Here is a 24,235-nt window from a genome sequence, read left to right as displayed (position 1 = left end):
CTTGTATCTTTGGAACTTTCCCAGAAGTCTGAGGGTTCTGGGATTCTGGATTTTGAATAGCAAAGACCAATTGGATTATGGTTCTGTCTTAAACATATCAAGGGTGCTTTACCCACCTGGAACACTGTCTTGGTTTTCATGTCAGGTAGTAGATGAAAGAAGAGTAAATAGTACCTGCCTATCAAAGTCACTACAAAAATTCAAATTATTATATATGAAATATTTTCTCTGAAATATACTGCTATCTGAATATAAGTTACAACATAGAGTTTTGTGCTACATGTTAAAAGTTTTAGTGGAAAACAACCATGTTGGATTTTTAACTACTTTTGTCTGATAGTTTCATGTAGATCAAGCTTGATCTACATGCAACTGTGGCCCAGGATGGCTTTGAATACAGCCCAACACAAATTCCTAAACTTTCTTAAAACATTACGTGATTTTTTCCTTTTTTTTTTTTTAAGCTCATCAGCTATTCTTAGCGTTAGTGTATTCTATGTGTGGTCCAAGACAATTCTTCTAACGTGGCCCAGGGAAGCCAAAGATTGGATGCCCCTGATGTAAATGTTTGCATTTTTTTTTTCACAGACCGTGAAGTTTTTTTTTTTTTTGTATATAAAAATAGAGATGGGGTCTTGCTATGTTGCCCAGCCTGGTTTCAAACTCCTGGTCTCAAATGATCCTTCCACCTTGGCCTCCTAAAGTGCTGTGATTACAGGCGTGAGCCACTGTGCCTAGCCAGACTATAAAATCTTAAAATGGAATCAAAATATCACAATTTTAGATCCATAGTTATTTTACATATTCAGAAGGTAGCGCCCTCTTTGATTTGCCCAAGGTCACATGGTAGCTGTGGGGAGCTTTATGAGCTAGATTTCCTGATTTGGTGAACTCTTTGATGTAACATTATGGCTGCCCATATGTTGGGATACTTTTTCAGAGTTTGTTAGTTTCAAATGATAGGTTTTCGAATGTGCAGAGAGAATGACCATAAGTTATAGTAGGCTTTTGCTTCATTCTTTTTAAAGGGCAGAACGGAGTTTCACTCTGTCGTCCAGGCTGGAGTGCAGTGGCATAATCTCGGCTCACTGCAACCTCCACCTCCCAGGTTCAAGCAATTCTCCTGCCTCAACCTCCCAAGTAGCTGGGATTACAGGCGCCTGCCACCACACCCGGCTAATTTTTGTATATGTAGTAGAGATGGGGTTTCACCGTGTTGGCCAGGCTGGTCTGGTCTTGCACTCCTGACCTCAGGTGATCCGCCCGCCTCAGCCTCCCAAAGTGCTGGGATTACAGTTATGAGCCACTGCTCCCAGCTGCTTCATTCTTTGCTAGAGAGAAGTCATATAATTGTTTTTGCTCTTTAATTTTCTCTTAAATAGGTATGCCCCCTCACCCCCTGGAAAAAAAACAACTTTCTTGGATATATTTGTGTTTGTATATGTGTTTTCTTCTTCTAACTAGCTTTTAAAACAACCTTCTATTACTGAGTAATAATAAAAGTATTACTTATAATACCTTTTTAACCTTATATATGGACACGGCTTTGGAATGAGCTGTTTAAGCTTCCTCAATGGCTGTAGAATATACTTCATATAGATATATTGCTATAATATTCCAGTAAATGTTGTAGATGGCTAGCCAGTAGTTTGATGAATTTAACAAGGTGTAGAAAAACATCAAATGACCTTTTCAGTTAAAAAAATGTCTAAGCCAGGCACGTTGGCTCATGCTTGTAATCTCAGCACTTTGGGAGGCCGAGGCAGGCGGATAACCTGAGCTCAGGAGTTTGAGACCAGCCTGGCCAACGTGGTGAAATCCTGTCTCTACTAAAAATACAAAAATTACCCGGTTATGGTGTGCGCATTTGTACTGTTAGCTACTCGGGAGGCTGAGGTTGGGGAATCGCTTGAACCCAGGAGGCGGAGGTTGCAGTGAGCCGAGATCGCGGCACTGCACTTCAGCCTGGGTGACAGAGTGAGACTGCATTCCCCCTCGCCCCTCCCAAAAAAGCCTAGATTTAAGTCCCAGCTCAGCATTTATTAATGACTTTGAGCAGGTCACCATCATTCAGTTTTTTAGTTTATGAGTTGGGATAATAAAGCCTCTCTAATCACCTTCATGGAATTCTATTTAATTAAAGTACTTCTTTTGGTTCATAGATAAAAGCACTTTATAAATGGTAGTGCCCCATAAGTTCAGTGCCCAGCACTGTCATCCACAAGAGGTATATTTGGAATCAGTGATGTGACTTTAGAGAAGTAAAGCTTAGTAATAGAAGGTTTTTTAAGAAGAGATGGTTATGCAACTAGGCATGGCAGGGCAAAGCTGATGAAAATGTATACCAAGGAAGTAGAATGGAATCAGAGAATTACCTTAACGGCCCTAAGGAAATAATTTTTAAATTTGTGCTTTACAATTCATATCTTATTTACAAAATAAGCCTTTAAACAGTACTGGGGGAATTATATCTGATCCAGAAAAGACATTTTACTTTCTTCATTTTTATATTGAGCCCATGGGCTGATTGATTTTCAGATATGTTTTAGTATAATAGATTCACATCAGTGAATATGGAAAAGAAAGAAACACTAAGGTACCAAGCATTATTGTGGATACTTCCAGATCTATTTCCTCCTTCAATTCTCACAACTGCTTTGTAAAGTGAGCATTATTAACCCCTATTTTGTAAATGAAGAAACCAAGGCTCATGGTGTCGTAAGTTAGGTGTATAAAGTCATCTACCTAGCAAGTCATTAAACTGCGATTCAAAGCCAGGTCTGTATATAACTGCAAAGTCCATACCTTGTTTACTATTGTGTGCAGTTAGATAAAGGAACTAGTAGTAGGATCAAAAAATGAAATTTAAGTTTAAAAATTTTGTGTAAGGAGTAGGATTTATGTAACTCACTGTACACTGTAATAATAGCATATCTGTACGTTTCTGTTGTATTAGGAGTTTGCTTTACTGAAATTTAGACATTACTTATTTCATTAAATATGCTTAAAGGCACAAAGTTGAAATCAGTATGATGTCTTTTATATTCTAAATATAATTATTATATGAGTTAATTGTCAGTGTCTTTTGCTTTGTTACTTAGATGAATTTCTAGAGTCTTATGTAAATGAAATTAAGAATTAGATCTGGTCTATATGTCCCAAAGGAATTGCTACTTAAAGTAATTCCATGTTGAATATTTTTGAAGGAGGAAATAAAGAATGTACCTGTTCTCCATAGAAATTTGGAGGCTTATATGATTTTAAATGTAAGTGGAGTGTACTTCTTGGTGTATTTGAAGTTTAAAAGCCCTTGAGAATTGTAACAGAAATGTTCTATTTTTATTAGGTGTTAGACAAACCCAGTAGGCTAACTGAAAAGGAACTTGCTGAGGCTGCAAGCAAGTGGGCTGCTGAAAAGCTAGAGAAATCAGATGAAAGTAACTTGCCTGAAATTTCTGAGTATGAGGTAAGGCATAATGTCTCCTTTATGTTTCACATCTGAAAATTTTGTCTGGATTTTAAATTATGGGCAAAAAATATTTGGTTTATTCCTGTACTTCAAAATATATCCTTATGGATTACAGGTATTAAAATTACCACACAGAATGATAGTCAGAATATGAATGACTCTAAATTCAGTAATCACGCTTTGTCTGAATGTTTCCTGTAGTTTTGGTGTGTAAGAATAGTATAAATATGGAGTATAAGAAAAATGCGTTATTTATATACTTCTTTTAATGGGCTTTGCTGTTAAAAGTATCTCAGGAAATCATGCTAAGCCACTAGTTATAAACCAGTGAATTCAGAACAGAAATCTAATTTGACCTTGGATTGTGGACCATATTTATATTGCTTGTTATACTTCATGCAGATTATCTCATAAATATCCCAAGAAATAAAATTATTCATTGTCTGGGCAACCCGAGACCTTGATGAGTCTTGAATACCGAAAGATGGGAACATTTTTGGGACCATAGAAAAAGGTTTATGACACGTTTGTATTAACATATTTTGAAATGAACTGAAAAATTTCTGTATAAACTGTAACATCTCTAAAAGGGAAATATAGAAATTTTGTGGTCACAATTAAGCTTTTAGATTCAGGATTTGATACTATAGGAATTCTTTGACATGACAGGTAGAGAATATAAAAATCCGTCCCGTGACAAATTATTTTTATTTGAAGGAGCATTCTGGCTTTTTGATTTACTTTTGGAATGACTTTTATAGAATGTTCTTTGATAAAAGGGATCAAGCATTGATATTGTATGTAAAAATAATACTTAACTACATCTTTATACAGTGAAAAGATCCTTTCCAAAGTAACTAATGTACACTGCTCATAAAAAGTATAAACCCTATCAGAACTTACGTAAATAGAGCCTTTCTTTTTAAAAATGCTGATCTGTCTTTTAGATATCGATTGTTCTTAAGTGGGTCAAGGTTTCCTCCTTATTGTAGCTATAATAATAGATATTTATGCATATTCTCCAGTAAATGTATCAAAAACACCAAGCTGTTCCTTCTTGGTACTTTTCCAGCACTATTTAAAAGCATGAACAATACTTTTCAGTAATACATTTAATTGGATTATTTTGGTTATTTTCTCTAATAATTTAGAATAATGTTTCTACATTAATCATTGGTATTTATGCTTCAAAATTGCTGCTTTGGAATATTTGTAGTTTGTTTTATAGAACCAAAAACTTTCAAAAAGAATAATTTCTTAATACTTCATCTCCAATTAACAAGGCTTTATTAATGTATGAACATTAATAGTATATTTATCCTCCTTTCTCCCATCATTTTTTATCTCAGGTTTTTATAAAAGCTCACTACTGTTCTCAAATTTAAATATTCTGCTTGGCTTCTCTCATTTCTTGAATGCATCTTGACACTGAATAATCCATGAGTGACTTGGGATCTAGAAAGACTTTTTAAACATCTTTTTTTTCCTCTAAAATTTGCTCAGAATTCGCTAGATTTCAAATTAATGAAAAGTAAATAACCCTAAAATAATCTGTAAGTTGAGTCATAGGTCAGACATGTTCTTTTGTTGGATCAAAGGCAAGATATGTGAGAGTAGCACTGATAACCATAATATGTTTATTTCTGTATGTCATTAATGTTGAACAGCAGCATCAATTTCATCCCATTCTCTAAAATATTTTTCTACTTAGATTGATACTTTTTCGTACTGGAAATCATTTGGGAAATTTTTGAGATAATTTTTGTAAACTTAGTCCCATATCATATTAATATTTTTCTCTTATTAATACTTTAGCTTATTAATATTTTGCTAATTTGTTCTCAGGCTATTGTTAAATAGTTACTCATTTCAGTGGTCCATGCTTTTTGAGAAATATAATTTTGGCCTTGGTCCTGTAAACTGATATCTAATTTGACAGAATAGCCTGGAAAGAAGAAAGGCCTTTGATGCCAAGCAAGAGTTTGGCAAAGTACTGTGTATGTGTGTGTGTGTGCATGTGCGTGTCTGTTTAAATCTAATTGTGGCAATATTTTATTTTATATGAGCCTTTTAAGTAATGGTTCATGTACTTCAGAAACATTGTGTACATTTCATTATTATGAGCTGAGATAGATAGAATGAATGCTTAAGTTTCCACCTTGTCTTCACTTGCTGCCCTCATTATAGTTCTAAGCAATTTGTTTGGGAAAACGTGTAGTTCGTAGAAAGTCCAGTGAAATTGAAGGTAAATTCAATAATATACTTAAATATTCAGGCATGTTGTGGTTCCTGCCACTTTTCAGTTTTATACTTTCATCTTCTGGGCTCTACTACAGCATTTCCCAAGGTATTTGACAGCATATCTGAAGGGTCTTAATGGTCTGAGGAAGAAAAAAAAAGATTCTAGTAGCCAGTTTATTTGAGATGCTAAGTTTAAAAGAGTTAGGTTGGTTTTGATATTTCAGCACTTTTTAGAGATTTTAATTTATTATTAATATGTTCATCGGTGTTCAGTAAGAGGATAATAAAAGAGTTTGCATAATTTACCAAACTTTTGACTATGTAATTTTTTTCACAGCATGTATTTCAGGATTAGTGTTTTAAGGCACACTTAAAAAAATACTGTACTAGTTTTCTTATAGTTTATTTAAATTCACTAAATATGCATTGTATATCTACTTGTGTCAGACATTGCTTTTGAGGTACCATCCTAGCCATCAAGAAGGTTGCAGTCAAGTTTTGTAGAGATATAATTTGCTGTCCTTAAACAAATAGCTGTGAGAGTTTTCTTTTGGTTGTCAGAATGAAAAGAAAATTGTTTGAAGGTTATTAGAATGTCCTGGTAGATGAGACCTAGGCAGGAAGATTGTTTGAGGCCAGGAGTTGCAGACCAGCCTGGGCAATGTAGTGAGGTCTTGTCACTACAAAAAAAACAAAAAAACAAAAAAGCTGGGTGTGGTGGCCGCTTAGTCCCAGCTACTCAGGAGACTAAGGTGGGAGGATCACTTGAGCCCAGGAATTGAAGTTTGCAGTGAGCTGTGATCACACCATGGCCCTCCAGGCTGGGTGACAGAGCAAGACCCTGTCTCAGAAAAAAAAGAAATGGGGACAGCGGGGCAGGTATGCTGGCTTACACCTGCAAAATAGTGGGACCCCGTCTGTACAAAAAAAAAAAAAAAATCCACAAAAAATTAGCTGGGCATGGTGGCATGTGCCTGTAGTTCTAGCTGTTCAGGAGGCTGAGGTGAGAGGATCTTGCTTCTGGATGATTGAGGCTGCAGTGAGCTGTGACTGCATCACTGCACTCCAGCCTGGGTGGCAGAGCAAGACCTAGTCTCAAAAAAAAAAAAAAAAAAGTCTCAGTAGAACAGGTCACTTCCTGCTGTAGAGGAAAAATTTAAAATTTACGACTTATGTTGTTTTCACATATAGGGTGTTATTTTTGGCTTCAATGTCTGTGCTTATTCTGTCCCTAGTCTAGAATGACCATCTTCCATGGCTCTCTTTCAAATTTATACTCATTCAGTGGAATCACTAGTGTTGGAGATAATACAACTCAAGATCTTGATTCCACTTTTCTACCTACTATAACATTTTATGCCACTTTATATTTCATTGATGACCTTAATTTTTTTGCCTAGTGATATATGTTGAATGTATCTCAAACACTTGCTTTGTTTTCTGTACAGTACCTTGGACATATATATCTAATTGAAATACATTTAATTACTAATGAGCTCTTTTAAATTAACTGTCAGTTTTTTTTCCCCTTTTTCACTTGCTTTTTGTTTCTGAAAGCTCCTATCTTCTCTGTTGTACTTTCTTTGCTCACCAGTTTACACATTATGTATAGGCCTATGTCTTAGTTTTACATATTGTGTATAGGCCTATGTCTTAGTTTTGTGTTGCAGTAACAGAACACCAGCGACTGGGCAATTTACAAAGAATGTTGCTAGTGGAATTCTTTTCTTAAATGATTTTTATGCTTTTGGTATAAGTCCCTTAACATATGTAACTCAAACTTGTTAAAAAAAAAAAACTAGGGTTGTTTGTTTTTTGAGACGGTGTCTGGCTCTGTCGCCAGGCTGGAGTGCAGTGGCGCTGGTGTGATTTTGGCTCACTGCAACCTCTGCCTCCCGGGTTCAAGTGATTCTCTTGCTGGGATTACAGGCACCTGCCACCACACCCAGCTAATTTTTGTATTTTTAGTAGAGACGGGTTTTCACCATGTTGGCCAGTATGGTCTTGATCTCTTGACCTCGTGATCCACCTGCCTCGGGTTTTTTTTTTTTTTGGTAGATCATACATGTATGTGTCAGAAATTCAAATGGCACCAAAGTATTTACAATGTGGCTCTTTTTTGCTACTTCTTCTAAGTTGTTACTATTGAGGCAACTCCTTTGATAATTTTTTCTGTAGTGTCCTTCCAGAGATAGTCTATGCATATATGTATTCCAATACTTAATCTCCCACCTGACCGTTTTAGACATAATTCACAGTATATTTATTCATTTTTAATTATTGGTCTAAAACTGAAGTGATCATTATTGATTTGTGGGGTTTTCTTTTTAATGATTTCAGTGAATTATTAGGCTACAGGAGCAAGGTGATTTAACTTCTAAAAATACAGCCTTTTCTCATATTCCCTTTAAATATATTTCTTTATGTGTGTACAACACCTCTCACTTCCATTTGGACTTTTTCTCCTCAGTATTTCGTAAACTGATCACTTAAGCAATAGTCAAGGGACAATAATTTTTTATCTGTATCTTAATATAATGTGAAATAATATTTTGGAATCGAATAGGCCTAGAGGCTTTGTCTTACCTAAAATTTAAAAAGTAACAGCCTCACTTGCTTCGGCAGCACATACACTAAAAATTGGAATGAAACAGAAGATTAGCGTGGCCCCTGTGCAAGGATGGCACGCAAATTCATGAAGTGTTCCATATTAAAAAAAAAAAAAAGTAGCAGTCATTTCTTCTTTAATCCATTTCACATATGCTCATTATGCATAGTGAAATGGAGAGAGTTTTCTTTTCTTAAAACATGTTAAATCTAGCACTTAATATAATTTGCCAGTTGGTGCCTATACACAACCATCTGAACTGCTCTATGTTTTTTAAGAAAATAATTAAAGATTTCTAATTCCTTTTCAAGGCGGGATCCACAGCACCATTGTTTACTGACCAGCCAGAGGAACCTGAGTCAAACACAACACATGGGATAGAATTATTTGAAGATAGTCAGCTAACCACTCGCTCTAAAGCAATAGCATCAAAAACCAAAGAGATTGAACAGGTGAGAATCTAGTTGTCTTCATGTACATAATTTTTGTTTGTGTTGCTTTGCACATGTAAACATTTATTGAATAAATATGCTTCATTTCTTTTTCCACCTGTAACTCTAAAACTACAACTTAAAAAATTATAAAAATTGTTTGAGTTGACTTCACAGTCAGTTTGATCAGTATGGTCCCCCACCTGGATTGTTTATTTTTAAATAAAAAACAGACTTCTTTTTTACAGAATATTAATATTCTAGTTAGTATGAAGCAATTAAAAATTATTAAAGTTAATAGGGATGGGATGGAAGAAATGTTCAATGTAGCAAAATGTTAGCAAATGTTATTTTTGAATATTGGGATTACAGATGTTTGTTATGTTTTTTCATTATACTTTAAGGTAGTTTCCAAATATTAAAGGAAAAATAAAGGATACTATTTAAGTCTAGTTTTTTAGTGAAGTCATTCTGAAAAGCAGGACTTTGTTTTTAATGTGCAACTATTATAGGGTTATTATCATTTTATGAGGATTAAATGAAGTAAATGTGAAAGGGTTTTATAAAATGTAACATTTTGTACAGGTGCTTATTGATGTTGTTACTCTCTAGTGCGTTGAATAAATGTAATTACATTGATAATAATATTCTAAAAACTATCGGAAATTAAGAACAAAGTGAAAACTTTTCTCTAGGTGCTGTCCGATTTCTACATCAATTAAATCCGTTTCCTTTTGTTGGATAGGGGATGGTCTCAAATCCTAGATGTGACCGTGTAGCTTATGTTAATGTCACACTAATGTGAAAAGATAAGAACCAGAATAGGAAATTTGTCATGCAAACCATTGGAGTTTCAAAATGAAGGTGGTGAGCAGTATCAGATGCTTAGAGGAATATAAGGAAAATGGAGACTGAGAAAATTCTGTTTAATTTGGTGATTGGGAGGCAGTTGGTACCTTTCAAGATACCAATTAAATGAGAGCATAAGTAAAAGGTTTGCTCAGTATATCTATCTTTAACACAAAGATGAATGTCTTTATTTTATATAAAATTACTGTCCTTTTTTTTCTTGACATATGTTTTTATTTCCTTTTCTCCCCTTACGATAATGGATGCTCTGTGAAAACAAGGGCTTTGTTTTATCTTGTTTTATTTACTGCTACATCTGCCATCACCAAGAACAGTATGTGTAGTAGGCTTACAAGAAATACTTGTTGGATGGATGACAGGTGGAGTCATAAACCTGCAAGTGACCTTCGAGTAGTCCCTAACTACTGTATAGAATCTCACAGCCTGTTGCTCAGGCTGTTCTCAAACTCTTGGCCTCAAGTGATCCTCCTATCTCAGCCTCCCAAAGTGCTGGAATTATAGGTGTGAGCCACTGTGCTAAGATGCAGTTCTTAAAAGGAGAGGTTCTCTTAAGAATGTAACTGGTAGAAAAACTTGATTGAAATAACAGGGGAGAGCGAGACCCTGTCTCTCTCTCTCTCTCTCTCTCTCTCTCTCTCTCTCTCTCTCACTCTCTCACTCTCTCTCTCTCTCTCTCTCTTTCACACACACACACACACACACACACACAAACACACACACACACATGCACGCAAGTGGCTATACTCTGTATGCTGTTCGGTATTCTTAGAGATCATTCCATATTAGCCCATTATTAATAGATATTTACATCTGTTGTGAACCATGTTTTCAAATACAGTCCCTGATTTCTCCATATTTTTTAAAAGATATACATGTATATTTTTAATGAGTAAAGCATTACATTTAAAATGAACAATTCTGGGAGGTTTTTGGTTTAATATTGTGGATGTCACATGCCAGGTTTGAGAGTAATCAGAATGTGAGTTTGCAGAGAATCTTAATTTCTTGCTTGTACCAGTCACCGTCAACCTTTCTTAAAAATTGTGTTTGTAAATACAATTAATAAAGCCTAAACCAAAACAATTGCAGGGATGTGCCTGAAAATATTTTTTAAATATATTATACTCTTCAAATTACAAAAACTTGGCATCTGTAGAAGGACAAGTCTCTCTCTTTTTATTTTTATTTGGTGGATAATAAATGAGAAAAGAACAAGTACCATGAATTCGTTTTTAAACCTCTTTGGCTCTTTCAGAACACTCTCCTAATATAATGCTGTTTTATGAAAATGTTTATTTTTCTACCTATAAGCAGGGGTCCCCAACCCCTGGGCTTGTGGACCGCTACTGGTCTGTGGCCTGTTAGGAACTGGGCGTCACAGCAGGAGGTGAGTGGCCATGGGGAGGGGGGAGGGAGGACAGGGGAGTGAGCATTACCTCCTCAGCTCTACTGCTTGTCAGATCAGTGGTGGCATTAGATTGTCACAGAAGCGCAGACCCTATTGTGAACTGCAGACGCGAGGGATCTAGGTTGTGTGCCCTCTCACTCCTTCCGTGGAAAAAATTGTCTTCCTCAAAACTGGTCCCTGTTGCCAAAAAGGTTGGTGTCTGCTGCCTATAAGTATGCTATCTTTTGAAAAAAGAGCTGATTATATATTCATCAGGTAATTTATAGTTAAAATATAGATAGGAATCATTTTAGTTATAGGGAGGGTACCATTTTGAGGTGTTTTTTGTTGTTGTTTGTTTATTTGTTTGTTTTTTGAGACAGGGTCTTACTCTGTCGCCCATGCTGGAGTACAGTGGCACGATTACACCTCACTGCAGCCACCACCCCCCAGGCTCAAGCAATACTCCCACCTCACCCTCCTGAGTAGCTGGGACTACAAGTGTGTGCCACCACTTCCAGCTAATTTTTTTTTGTATTTTTTGTAGAGATGGGATTTCACCTTGTTACCCATGTTGGTCGCCAACTTCTGGGCTCGAGAGATCTACCCACCTATTACAGGCGTAAGCCACCGCACCCGGCCCATTCTGAGGTTCTTAAACATAAAGAAATAGAGTAATCAGGGACACTTGGGGAAAGGGATTGATTATTTTGGTGTTCTTTTCTTTCTTTTAACTTCAAAACACTTATCCTGAATATTTTTTGTTTCTGTAAAGACAATTTTTATTATAGTCATAGCTATGCCAGCCTTGTTATGTGAAATTTTACTTCTTAGCCATTTAGGAACCCCTTTCCTTATTACAATTAGCTAAGAAAAATTGAGTTAATTCAGACTTTATTTTGTTGATTGTTATTAGCTTTATTAAGAGTCTGTTGTAAGTCTAAATCTACTTAATATATTTTTTATTTTGAACTCCGTACTATCACCATTTGTGCGACTATATGGGCTACTTTACTAGCTTTTCTTCGCTTTTCTCTCCAAATAAAAGGGTTGGGCTGAATAATCTTAGGTCCCTTCCTGATCTAAATCATACTGAAAATTAAAAGTTAAATATTACTTTTTCTGTACACAGTTGTGTGTAGTAATTTCATATTTAACTATAGAATTTTAAGTTTTTTTTTTAAACCTTCTTAAGGACACAGGGCTCTTAAATTAAAATAAGTTTTTAAATAACCTTCGAATATACCACTGTTATGTGTCAGTCAGTAATTAGTATTTGTTGAGTTAATGAATTGTGCAGAGCAGGTTTTCTTCCGTAGATAGGGTGTTAGATTTAATTGTAAGTGTTGTAGCTGTGGCCCTCTTCTCTTCTTACAGTGTCTCATTTCAGCTACTACTCATTGTCTGATGATTCCCAACACTCACTAGCTCTTGCTCTTTCTCATATATAATCTGTTTTTGTTTTACATTTAAAGAGGCTAGAAGTAAAGATTAGTCAAATGTACAGTCTTGAAAATGTTAACTAGAGTTGTGGACATGGAAAATAATCAGCTTTTAGCATATGATGGATTCCAATGAAATTGTTTTCAAAGTAGTGGCAGCTGTATCTATTGTTGTAGGTTCAAGATCTAAGCATTTCATAGTAACCTTACATAATAGAAACATTCTTTGTTTTTCCTTTTTATCAGAGCAAGTAACCAATGTTCTTTAAAGTGCAGCTCTCACCACTATCTTGTCTAGACATCAAGTCTACCCTACTGTATTTAACAATCCATTATTACCAACCACTTGTTCAGATTTTACATACATACAGTTAGTAAAATATACTCACATAAGATTTACCTCTGAAAGTCTGGATTCCCAAAACAACTTGAAAAGAAATGATTTATTTTGACCAAATTTCAAAGAGTTTGAAAGTTACAATTTACCAGATTCTGGTCATGCTGTTACTGCAGAAGCTTGTTGAAGTAAAAGTATAAAGTTTTTATTTTAAGAGAATCTAAAAGCTATCTCTATAAGATAATTTGTATCATATTTAAAAGGAAGCATCTCTTAAAGGTAATTTAGTTATTTTGTACCTGATATCTCTTTAAGTGGGAAGCTTGATGAATCTGTTAAGATGTTATATTTACATCAAATATAAAATCTAGATAGTACAGATACCAAGTCTTATTAGAACCATACTTAAAATGATATGAGTACCTTAAGGGATGAGGCCATCTTGCACCTTATCCTTGGGGATGTTACCACTGAAACAAAAAATACCCAGTTATAAAGCAGTTCCAGTAAAGGTATTCCCCATGGCATAAACCCAAGTATAAGCTTCATTTTCTTACCTCTTCTCCTCATCCACTCTCTACCAGTGTTAGGTAAGGATTTTACCTAGTGGTTCCAAATTACTGTCCCATGCTACTCAATTTTGTTTTCTTAGGTCAACAATTTTTTTTAGTCTCTGAGTATTTTATGGTAAGGACATTTATAAATGGCATGGTATAATGAACACTTAGTGTTTTCACATCTTAGAGACCTTTTCCTCTTTTTTTTTTCTTTTTTTTGAAACGAGGTCTCACTGCATTCTCTAATTATAAGTTCTCTCACAGAATTAACAACCTATTATATGTGAAAGCCGTTTATGTATGAAAATTACCATACAGGTGGTTAATGGTAGTGTTAAGTAATACTTTCTGCCTGTTTCTTTGCAGCTTTGCAATATTGATTACTTTCAAATTACTTCTTAAGAATATTTTAGGCTGGGCACACTGGCTCACGCCTGTAATCCCAGCACTTTGGGGGGCCCAGGCGGGTGGATCACTTGAGGCCAGGAGTTCGAGACCAGGCTGGCCAACATAGTGAAACACCATCTCTACTAAAAATACAAAAATTAGCCCAACATGGTGGTGGGTGCCTATAATCCTCGCTACTTAGGAGGCTGAGGCAAGAGAATCACTTGAACCTAGGAGGCTGAGGCAAGAGAATCACTTGAACCTGGGAGGCAGAGGTTGCAGTGAGCCGAGATTGCGCCATTGCACTCCAGCCTGGGCAACAAGAGCAAAACTCCGTCTCAACAACAACAACAACAACAGCAACAACAACAACAACAAAAATATTTCATAGCAAGTTTGTGATATAGGTTTACCTCTGAAAGGTGATTTTCTGGTCAGTGTCAAGGTTTCGACTATTTGCCTCTTACCTCTTCACTTCTTTTGGTTTGTTGTTGTTTATTTCCTTTTCCCCACCTCCTTCCGAATTTGTTCAAAATGAAATGTAAAAATACTATTAAAAAATATTTGTTTTGCAGCCGGGTATGGTGGCTCACACCTGTAATCCCAGCACTTTGGGAGGCTGAAGCAGGCGGATCACAAGGTCAGGAGTTCGAGACCAGCCTCACCAACATGGTGAAACCCTGTCTCTACTAAAAATACAAAATTAGCCGGGCGTGGTGGCTCATGCCTGTAATCCCAGCTACTCAGGAGGCTGAGGCAAGAGAATCGCTTGAACCCAGGAGACAGAGGTTGCAGTGAGCCAAGATCATGCCATTGCACTCTAGCCTGGGTGACAGAGTGAGACTCCGTCTAAAAAAATAAAAATAAAATAAATTTTTTTTTGCTTATTTTGGGGGACTTTGTGATTTTGCTTTCACATTTTTCATTTGGCTTGCTCTTTTTATCTCAGTGTTCCTTATCTGTTTTGCTTGTATACACATAGCATAAAAAGATTAATGTTTCCTCCTTAGAATTCTCTACCGTCCTTTTCCTAAAGCATAAGTTGTTCTCATACTTTCCCCTTCATCTGTCATCTCTCATTTTTAAGATGTGATCTGTCTTGAAACATCTGCTGTCCTCTCTTAACTATTGTTTAATTCAGGTATTGTGCCAGGAGAGAACAAATGTGTATGTTTTATATGCACTTGAGTGCTGACTACAATTACAGTGTGAGTTAATTGATATTCTCAGTCCATTTATAAGAAACATTTTAAAAGCTGCACTAAGAAAATCTCATGTTTTACTTAAAGGTAACTTGAAAGTAAACACTAGAAGTGAATTGATGATTGTCTAATGTCTGGTTTATTGGGAGCTAATTATGTTATCTTTCGTTGTTTTTCTTTCCTTACTCTTCCTCTTTCTTTTTGCATTTTTTATGTTTTTGGGGTTTTAAAAAGAAAACCATTATAGGAAATCAGACAATGCAATATATGTTATTTCTGTTTTGAATACTTATTTACATGAGTTAGCTGGGGGAATGTTTGTAGGGGTTTTTTGGTCTGCCTGAAAGCCAAATCTTAAGATTTTTAATCCCTCAATTACTTGAACTTGGGGGAAAAGTGAGCAGTTCAGTGTAATTTAATTTTCCAGTTGGCTGAAGTTAGCCATGCTAAACTCTGCTATGTTTGTTATTATGTTTTGCTTTTTTTTAAAATCACTTTTAGTGATGTATGTAATACAGAAAGAAGAGTGTTCAGAACCTAGTTGTTAATCTGAGTGATTTTTTTCTACAAAGCAAATACTTGTAAGAACTACCATTCAAGGCAAGAAATAGAATATTACCAGCACCCAAGAATCCGTTCATCTCCCCTCCTAACCTTTACCCCCTTCAAGGTAACTACTAAATTGATTCTTAACATTATAGTTTAGTCTGGTTTTTTTTTTTTTTTTTTGAGACAGAGTCTTGCTCTGTCACCCAGATTGGAGTGCAGTGGTGCGTTCTCGGCTCACTGCAAACTCCACCTTCCGGGTTCATGCCATTCTCCTGCCTCAGCCTCCCGAGTAGCTGGGACTACAGGCACCCGCCACCATGCCTGGCTAATTTTTTGTATTTTTAGTAGAGATGGGATTTCCCGTTAGCTAGGACGGTCTCGATCTCCTGACCTCGTGATCCGCCTGCCTCAGCCTCCCAAAGTGCTGGGATTACAGGCGTGAGCCACCGTGCCCGGCCTCTGTTTTTGAACTTTATACAAATAGAATCACATGGAATATAGTATTTGTGTCTAGCGTCTTTTGTTCAAAATTGTGTTTATGAGATTCCTTGATGTTGTTACATGTTATGTATCTCCTTATGGTTTTAATTTGCATTTCCTTGATTAGTGATGCTGAGGACTGTTTCCTGTGGTTATTGGCACATGAATATCCTTTTTTTGTAAAACGGCTATTGAAATTCTTGTCCATTTTTCTAATTAGTTATCTTTTTTTCAATTGATTAGTAGAAGTTCTTTATATATTCTGAATACAAGGTGGTTATATGTGTTGTGGATATTTTTCCCATTTTGTGGCATTCTTTTGATATCTTTGGGGGAATAAAAGTTCTTAATTTTATTGTAATCTATACTTTTCAATCTTTCCTATTGTTATTTGTCTTACTATTTAAAATTTCTAGAAGCTTTTTTAATTTTATATTTTACATTGAGTTATAGTCATCTGAAAATGATTTTATGTATAGTTTGTATCAAATATAGCAGGGATCAAAATTTTTTTCCACTTGGACATCAATTTGACCCCAAACCATTTGTTGGAAAGATCATATGTTTCTCCCTACTCTGCATTGACCCCTGAGTTATAAGACATCCATGTAGGTCTGTATGAATCTGTTTCTGGACTCCATTCCATTGGTCTGTTGATCCTGCAACAATACTACCCCATCTTCATTATTATAGCTTTCATAAGTCTTGATATATGTAGAGCTAGTCTTCCTACCTTGTTTTTCTTTTTTAAGAGTGTGTCTGTACTTGGAGCTTTGAATTTTGTAGAAATTTTAGAGTCAGTTTTTCAAACTCTCAGAGACAATAAACAAAGCCTGTTGAGATCCTGGCTCAGGATATCTCAAGAAGTTGTAGTTCAGCTGGCAGCCAGGGCTACAGGGCTACAGACATGACTGGAGCTGGTAGATTGACTTCCGTGCTCATTCACATGCTGTTGGCAGAAGATTTTGGTTCCTTTCCTTGCCATATGGGCCTCTCCACAGCACTTGCTTATGACATGGCCTCCACTAGAGCTAGTGACCTAAGAGTAAAAGAGTGACACCTTAATGCTTTCATTGGTTTAGTCTCCAAGTCACATACCATCACTTCTGCCTTGTTCTGTCCATTAGAAGTGAGTCACTAAGCCCAGCCCAAAATCAACCGGAAGGAATTACACAAGGAAGTAAATGTAGTGATTCCTCAGTATCCGTGGGGAATTGGTTTCAGGACACCTCAGAGATACCAAAATCCATGGATGCTCAAATCCCTTATGTAAAATGGCCTTGTATTTGCATATAACCTACACACATCCTCCTGTATACTTTAAATCATCTCTAGATTATTTATAATACCTAATGCAATGTAATGCTATGTAAATAATTGTTTGTAAATAATTGCTATGTAAATAATCGTACTGTGTTGTTTAGGGAATAATGAAAAGGAAAAAATTCAGTACATGTTCAGTACAGATGCACCCATACCCATTCATTTTTCTCCCCCAAATATTTTTGATCTGTGGTTTGGCAGTCCATGGATGTGAAACCCATAGATACTCAGAGCCAACTGTACCAGAAGGTAGGGATCACCGGGGGCTATTTGGAGAGTTAGCCATCATATCCTCCCATGATTAGTGTTACTGAAGTTAGCAGATTTATTATTATTTTCAAATAACCAACTTTTGATTTTATTTATCTCTTTCTTCTTTAGTATTCTTTATTAATAATTTTCTATTTTGGGCGGGCTTAACTTGCTATTTAAAAAAAACATTCCTGAGCTGGATGCTTATTGATCTGCAGCTTTTCTTTTAACATATAAATTCTGACTCTTGGCCAGGTATGGTGGCTCACGCCTGTAATCCCAGCACTTTGGGAGGCTGAGGGAGGAGGTGGATCACTTGAGGTCAGGAGTTTGAGACCAACCTGACCAACGTGGCAAAACCCTGTCTGTGCTAAAAAAATACAAAAATTAGCCAAGTGTGGTGGCTTTTTTTTTTTTTAACATTACTTTTAATGGCAAAAACCACAATTACTTTTGCACCAGCCCAGTAGATTCTAGTGCATCCACACTATGGAATTTTATACAGGCAGTAGAAGGATTAACAGAGAATTACCAAAGTACATAATGGTGTATTACTTTAGTAGTTAGGTAAGTAACTTTGGTGTTAGGGGATCTGGCTTAAATCTCAGTTCAACTGCTTAATAATATGTGTCTTTGGGAAAGTCACTTAACTTTTCTGAGACTTGCTTTGCTCATCATTGTAATGGGATTGGTGACATTACCCACTTCATAGTAATGTTAGAATGAAGTGAGTATGTATATTTATGTTGCCTAAGACATTGTCAGTAATCAAAATATCTGCTATTATTGTTTTGTGGATTAGCCTGGGATCTTGAAATAAGGCAGAAATTTCAATTAAGTAACTGATATGTCACACTGAGAAAAAACTATTCCTTTGGTAATCCCTTGTATTGTAAATTACAGTAGTTCTCCCACTTAACTGGGTTCTAAGACACCCAATGGTTTTCTGAAACCACAGATAATACTGAACCCAATATTTTTCCTATACATACATATTTAAGATAAAGTTTAATTTATAAATTAGGCACAGTAAGAGATTAACAACGATAAGTAAAATAAAATAGAAGTATTAAAATAATGTAAAACTTGTGTGAATGTGGTCTACCTTCTCTTTCTCTCAAAATATCTTATTGTACTATAATCACCTATTTTTGGACCATGGTTGACCTTGGATTACTGGAACTATAGAAAGCGAAACTGCTGATTGGGGGTGAGGGGACTACTGTATAGTCTTTGTGAGTGGATTAAAATTTACTTCATTAAAACCAAAAAAAATTGGACAACTCCTGTCACTTTTATCTAGTGATTCTTTCTTAGTAGAAGTCAAAGAAAAGGGCAGTGCAGATACTGGAGAACTGAAATGTGCAGGTTGGTGATAATATGCTGTTATATTGTCATCTCCATAATTAACCTATGATGGTAGTGATTGTATTGAGGATAATGAGACCTGATTTTTGTACAGATGTCTTTTAAAGGTTAATGTGCTTGGGAAACAGTCTTTAAAATATATAACAGCAGTATTACTTAGGGATAGGGATTTTGTCTTTCATTTATTATTTTAATCATACAATCCCCTTGTTAGAGTGGTAAGGAATGTTTTCTTTCATGGTACCTTTGAAATAATCATTTATGGTATGTAAATTCCTTGCCAGCAAATATAGTGTATTTCCTCCCATTGAAAACTTTCCTCCCATTGAAAACTGCTTTAAGGTTTTTTTTTCTGAACATTGTCCTGAACGTATCCACTCCATTATCTTTTGCTGTTAAAGAGACTGTACTGAATTGTGTTGCTTATTTCTATCTTTAAGATAATTGACGATTATTTATCTATTATGTGTCTGTTTTCATTAGTTTCATTGTCTTCTATTGGGGGTCTCAATTATAATTCTTGCCCCAGAGTTCTGACAGTTTTATATTGTTCTCCAGTTTTATATTATATCTCTGACAGCTTTATATTGTTCTTCAGAAGTTTCAGATCATATGAAGTCCTAATTTTATATTGTTCTCCAGAAGTTTCAGATCATATGAAGTCCTAATAATAATAAACATTTTTTAAATCTAGAGGGTTTAAATAGTACTCATTGTAAATCTCTAATTATCTGCTTTAGAAATTCTTTGTAGCTTTGGAAAAGCTTAAAGAAACACTTAGGATTCTGTCAGTAGAGGCTTTCTTACATACAAATATGTTTTCATTCCATGTTTTTTTTTTGCAGTACATTCTCTATTGTGATTGTCAAAACTGTAAGGACCCCATGTAAAGCAAAAGAGTAAATAATGTTAAATTGACTTTTTACTTGAATCTGGCATTAAGGTAGGGTAGTTTGAAGCATGTCTGATTTTTTTAAACTTTGTTTTATTTATACTAAAAATATATTCTTATTCACTGAATTCATCAGTTGCATAGTCAACTGTGCACAACCAGAAGTTTAATATCTTTTCTTCCTACTAATAGCTGGCATGTGTTCAGATAAGATACTGCCTACCTTATTAACAGGCTGAAAGGAAAATTACCTAGTTAATCATCTTTGCATCATTTGGAATTCCTTGGCTATCGTAGGCTTGCTGTAAATGTTTGTTTAACAGTTATGAATGGTACTGGAAAGGGTGCTTCAGTCTCATGTAGTTTGGCTCTGTCATTTGCTAATTCCAGCTAATGAAGATAAATATTACAGTGAGTCTTCAAGAACCTTTGCTTTTAAGCAGTTAGAAAGTAAAAGAAGCAGCAAAACTGTTTCATTCATTTGGATGCAAAAACACAGCCAGCCAGGCTGTAATGGTTTTCAAAACACACAAGATTGAGAGGATTTCTCATAAAGTTAGTACATATGACTAAAATATTTATTGAGATTTATGTAAATTATGTATTCTCATTAGATCTTTACAACAACCTGAATTGGGAAAGAAAGAAATTATTTTTATTTTAAAATGCATTTACTTTTGATATGCAGTTTCCCCATAATGTATCTAAGTATGGATTGTTTTTGAAATTTATTCTGTTTAAGGTGATTTATGTTAAATTACGCCTTCTCTATCTGAGAGTTTATATTTTTCATTAGAGCTGGAAAATTATAGTGTTATCTCTTTGAATATTTAATATCCTCTATTTTCTCCTATTTTTATGTCCTCCAGTTGAAATTAGGTCGATTTTTTTTTATCCTTTCATTTTCCTTACACTTTTTTGTTTCTTTCATATCTTGTGAAAGACTATCTCTAAGTCTTTAATTGTATTTAATTTGCCATGTAATCGATCCATTGAGTATATAATATATATATATTTATTTCAATAGCTTTTAGAGTACAAGTGGCTTTTAGTTATTTGGATGAATTGTATAGCCACACTTGTGGCTGATTGCCGCAGTTACTACTTGAGACAGTCACTACAGCAGTTACTACTGTTACTACTTGAGACTGTCATTACAGCAGTTACTACTGTTACTGCTTGAGACCGTCATTACAGCAGTCACTTCTGTTACTTCCTGAGACCATCATTACGAGACTGAACGAAGGGACGAACATAGAAATGATAACAAAAAACAAAAGAAACTGTTTTAAGGAAAGGCAACATGGGGAGAAGAAGTCTGAGATTTTATTGCATCCACCACCAAGCAGTGTATATTGTATTCAATAAATAGGTTTTTTAGGCCGGGCGCGGTGGCTCATGCCTGTAATCCCAGCACTTTGGGAGGCCGAGGCGGGTGGATCACCTGAGGTCAGGAGTTCAAGACCACCCTGGCCAACATGGTGAAACCCTGTCTCTACTAAAAAGACAAAAATTAGCTGGGTGTGGTGGTGCATGCCTGTAGTCTCAGCCACTCGGGAGGCTGAGGCACGAGAATCGCTGGCACCCGGAGGTGGAGGTTGCAGTGCGTGGAGATCGTGCCCTTGTACTCCAGCCTGGGGGATAGAGTGAGACTCAGTCTCAAAAAAAAAAAAAGGCTGGGCGCGGTATCTCACGCCTGTAATCCCAGCACTTTGGGAGGCCGAGGCAGGCGGATCACGAGGTCAGGAGTTCGAGACTACCCTGGCCAATATGGTGAAAGCCCGTCTCTACTAAAAATACAAAAATTAGCTGGGCGTGGTGGCACGCATCTATAGTCCCAGCTACTCGAGAGGCTGAGGCAGAAGAATTGCTTGAACCCAGGAGGCGGAGGTTGCAGTGAGCCAAGATCACGCCACTGCACTCCAGCCTGGGCGACAGAGCGAGACTCTTGTCTCAAAAAAAAAAAATAGTTTTTTATCCCTCACCCACTCCACCCTCCTGCTTGTGAGTCTCCATAGTCCATTATACCACTCTGTCTGCCTTCGCATACTCAATAGCTTAGCTCTCACTTGTGAGAACATATGGTATTTGGTTTCAGTTTCCTGAGTTACTTCACTTAGAGTATTGGCTTCCAGCTCTATCAGAATTGCTCCAAAAGATATTATTTCATTTTTTTTTTTTACAGCTGAATAGTATTCCGTGGTGTATATATACCATATTGTTTCATTGGTTGATGGACACTTAGGTTGGTTCTATATCTTTGCAATTGTGAATTGTGCTACAATAAACGTATACATGCAGGTGTCTTTTTAATTTTTTTTCCTTCCGTATTGTATAAACACATGTCTTTTGATATAATGACTCCTTTTCCTTTGGATAGATATACAGTAGTAGGATTGCTGGATTGGATGGTAGATCTACTTTTAATTCTTTAAATCTCCATACTGTTTTCCACAGAGGTTGTAGTAATTTACATTCCCACCAGCTGAGTAAAAGTATTCCCTTTTCACTGCATCCACACCAACATTATTGTTTTTTGACTTTTTAATAATCGCCCTCCTGGCTAGGGTAATGTGGTATCTCGTTGTTTTAATTTGCATTTCTCTGATGATTAGTTATGTTGAACATTTTTTCATATGTTTGTTGGTCATTTGTGTATCTTCTTTTGAGAATTGTCTATTCATGTCATTTGCCCACCTTTTGAGGAGATGATTATTATTTTTTCTTGCTGATTTGAGTTCCTCGTAGATTCTAGATATTAGTCCTTTGTCAGATGCATAGTTTGCAAATATTTTCTCCCATTCTGTGAGTTGTTTCCTCTGCTGATTATTTCTTTTGCTGTACAGAAGCTTTTTCATTTAATTAGGTCCTATTTATTTTTGTTTCTGTTGCATTTGCTTCTGGGGTCTTAGTCATAAATTCTTTGCCTAGGCCAATGTCCGGAAGAGTTTTTCCCAGGTTATCTTCTAGAATTTTTATGGTTTCGGATCTTAGATTTAAGTCTTTGTTACATCTTGAGTTGTTGATTTTTGTATAAAGGTGAGAGATAGAGATCCGGTTTCATTCTTCTATATGTGGCTATCCAGTTTTTCCAGCACCATTTATGCATAGGGTGTCCTTTCCTGAATTTATGTTTTTGTATGCTTTGTTGAAGATCAGTTAATTGTAAGTATTTGACGTTATTTCTGGGTTCTCTATTCTGTTCCATTGGTCTATGTGCCTTATTTTATACCAGTACCATGCTGTTTTGATAACTATATATATGTATATGTGTGTGTGTGTGTGTGTGTGTGTGTGTGTGTATATATATATATATATATATATATATTCTTTTGAGATGGAGTGTCACTCTCTTGCCCGGGCTGGAGTGCAGTGGCGCCATCTCAGCTCACTGCAACCTCCACCTCCTGGGTTTAAGTGATTCTTCTGTCTCAGCTTCTGGAGTAGCTCGGATTACAGGCACCTGCCACCACACCCAGCTAATTTTTGTATTTTTAATAGAGACAAGGTTTCAGCCATGTTGTCCAGGCTGGCCTCAAACTTCTGACCACAAGTGATCCGCCCACCTCAGCCTCCCAAAGTGCTGGGATTACAGGTGTGAGCCACCGTGCCCAGCCGATAACTATAGTTTTGTAATATAATTTGAAGCCAGGTAACGTGATGCCTCCAGATTTGTTTTTGGCTTAGGATTGCTTTGGCTATTTGGGCTCTTTTTTGGTTCCATATGAATTTTAGGATTGTTTTTTCTAATTCTGTGAAAAATGATGTTGGTGTTTTATTTTATTATTATTTTATTTATTTATTTTTTGAGACAGTGTTTCGCTCTTGTTGCTCAGGCTGGAGTTCAATGGCACCATCTCGGCTCACTGCAATCTCCGCCTCCCTGGATCAAGCGATTCTCCTGCCTGTCTCCCGAGTAGCTGGGATTACAGGCACCTGCCACCATGCCCGGCTTATTTTTGTATTTTTAGTATAGAGGGTGTTTCACCACGTTGGCCAGGCTGGTCCGGAACTCCTGACCTCAAGTGATCCACCAGCCTCGGCCTCCCAAAGTGCTGGGATTACAGGTGTGAGCCACCGCGGCCGGCGATGTTGGTATTTTAATAGGAATTGCATTGAATCTGTAGATTGCTTTTGGCAGTATGGTCCTTTTCATGATATTGATTCTTCCAATCCATGAGCATGGGATATGTTTCTTTTTCAGCAGCTTCTTGTAATTCTCCTTGTAGAAATCTTTCATCACTCTGATTAAGGATATTCCTAGGTATTTTATTTTATTTTATTTTATTTGCAGCTATTGTAAAAGGGATTGAGTTCTTGATTTGATTCTCAGCTTGGTCGTTGTTGGTGTATAGCAGTGCTACTGATTCATATACACTGATTTTGTAACCTGAGACTTTACTGAATTCGTTTCTCAAATCTGGGAGTCTTTCGGAGGAG

At 36.2% G+C, this 24,235-nt stretch overlaps 1 protein-coding gene and 1 non-coding gene across 20 annotated transcripts in view; both read left to right on the top strand.

Moving 5' to 3' along the window:
- Nucleotides 1–24,235, top strand: part of PPHLN1 (periphilin 1) — a 120,741-nt gene that overhangs the window by 62,521 nt on the left and 33,985 nt on the right. For all 19 annotated transcript variants that reach the window (XM_014347185.4, XM_055095737.1, XM_014347191.3 and 16 more), the window contains 2 exons: nucleotides 3,347–3,466; nucleotides 8,630–8,770. In XM_014347185.4, the coding sequence (XP_014202671.1) occupies nucleotides 3,347–3,466; nucleotides 8,630–8,770 (261 nt within the window). The remainder of the gene's footprint in view (nucleotides 1–3,346; nucleotides 3,467–8,629; nucleotides 8,771–24,235) is intronic.
- On the top strand, nucleotides 8,324–8,425 carry LOC112436750 (U6 spliceosomal RNA). Its single transcript, XR_003025453.1, has one exon. It is a non-coding gene; the product is annotated as a U6 spliceosomal RNA (small nuclear RNA).

Source organism: Pan paniscus, chromosome 10, assembly GCF_029289425.2.
Source record: "Pan paniscus chromosome 10, NHGRI_mPanPan1-v2.0_pri, whole genome shotgun sequence".
Taxonomy (NCBI): Eukaryota; Metazoa; Chordata; class Mammalia; order Primates; family Hominidae; genus Pan; species Pan paniscus.
This window is presented reverse-complemented; position numbering and strand designations above follow the sequence as displayed.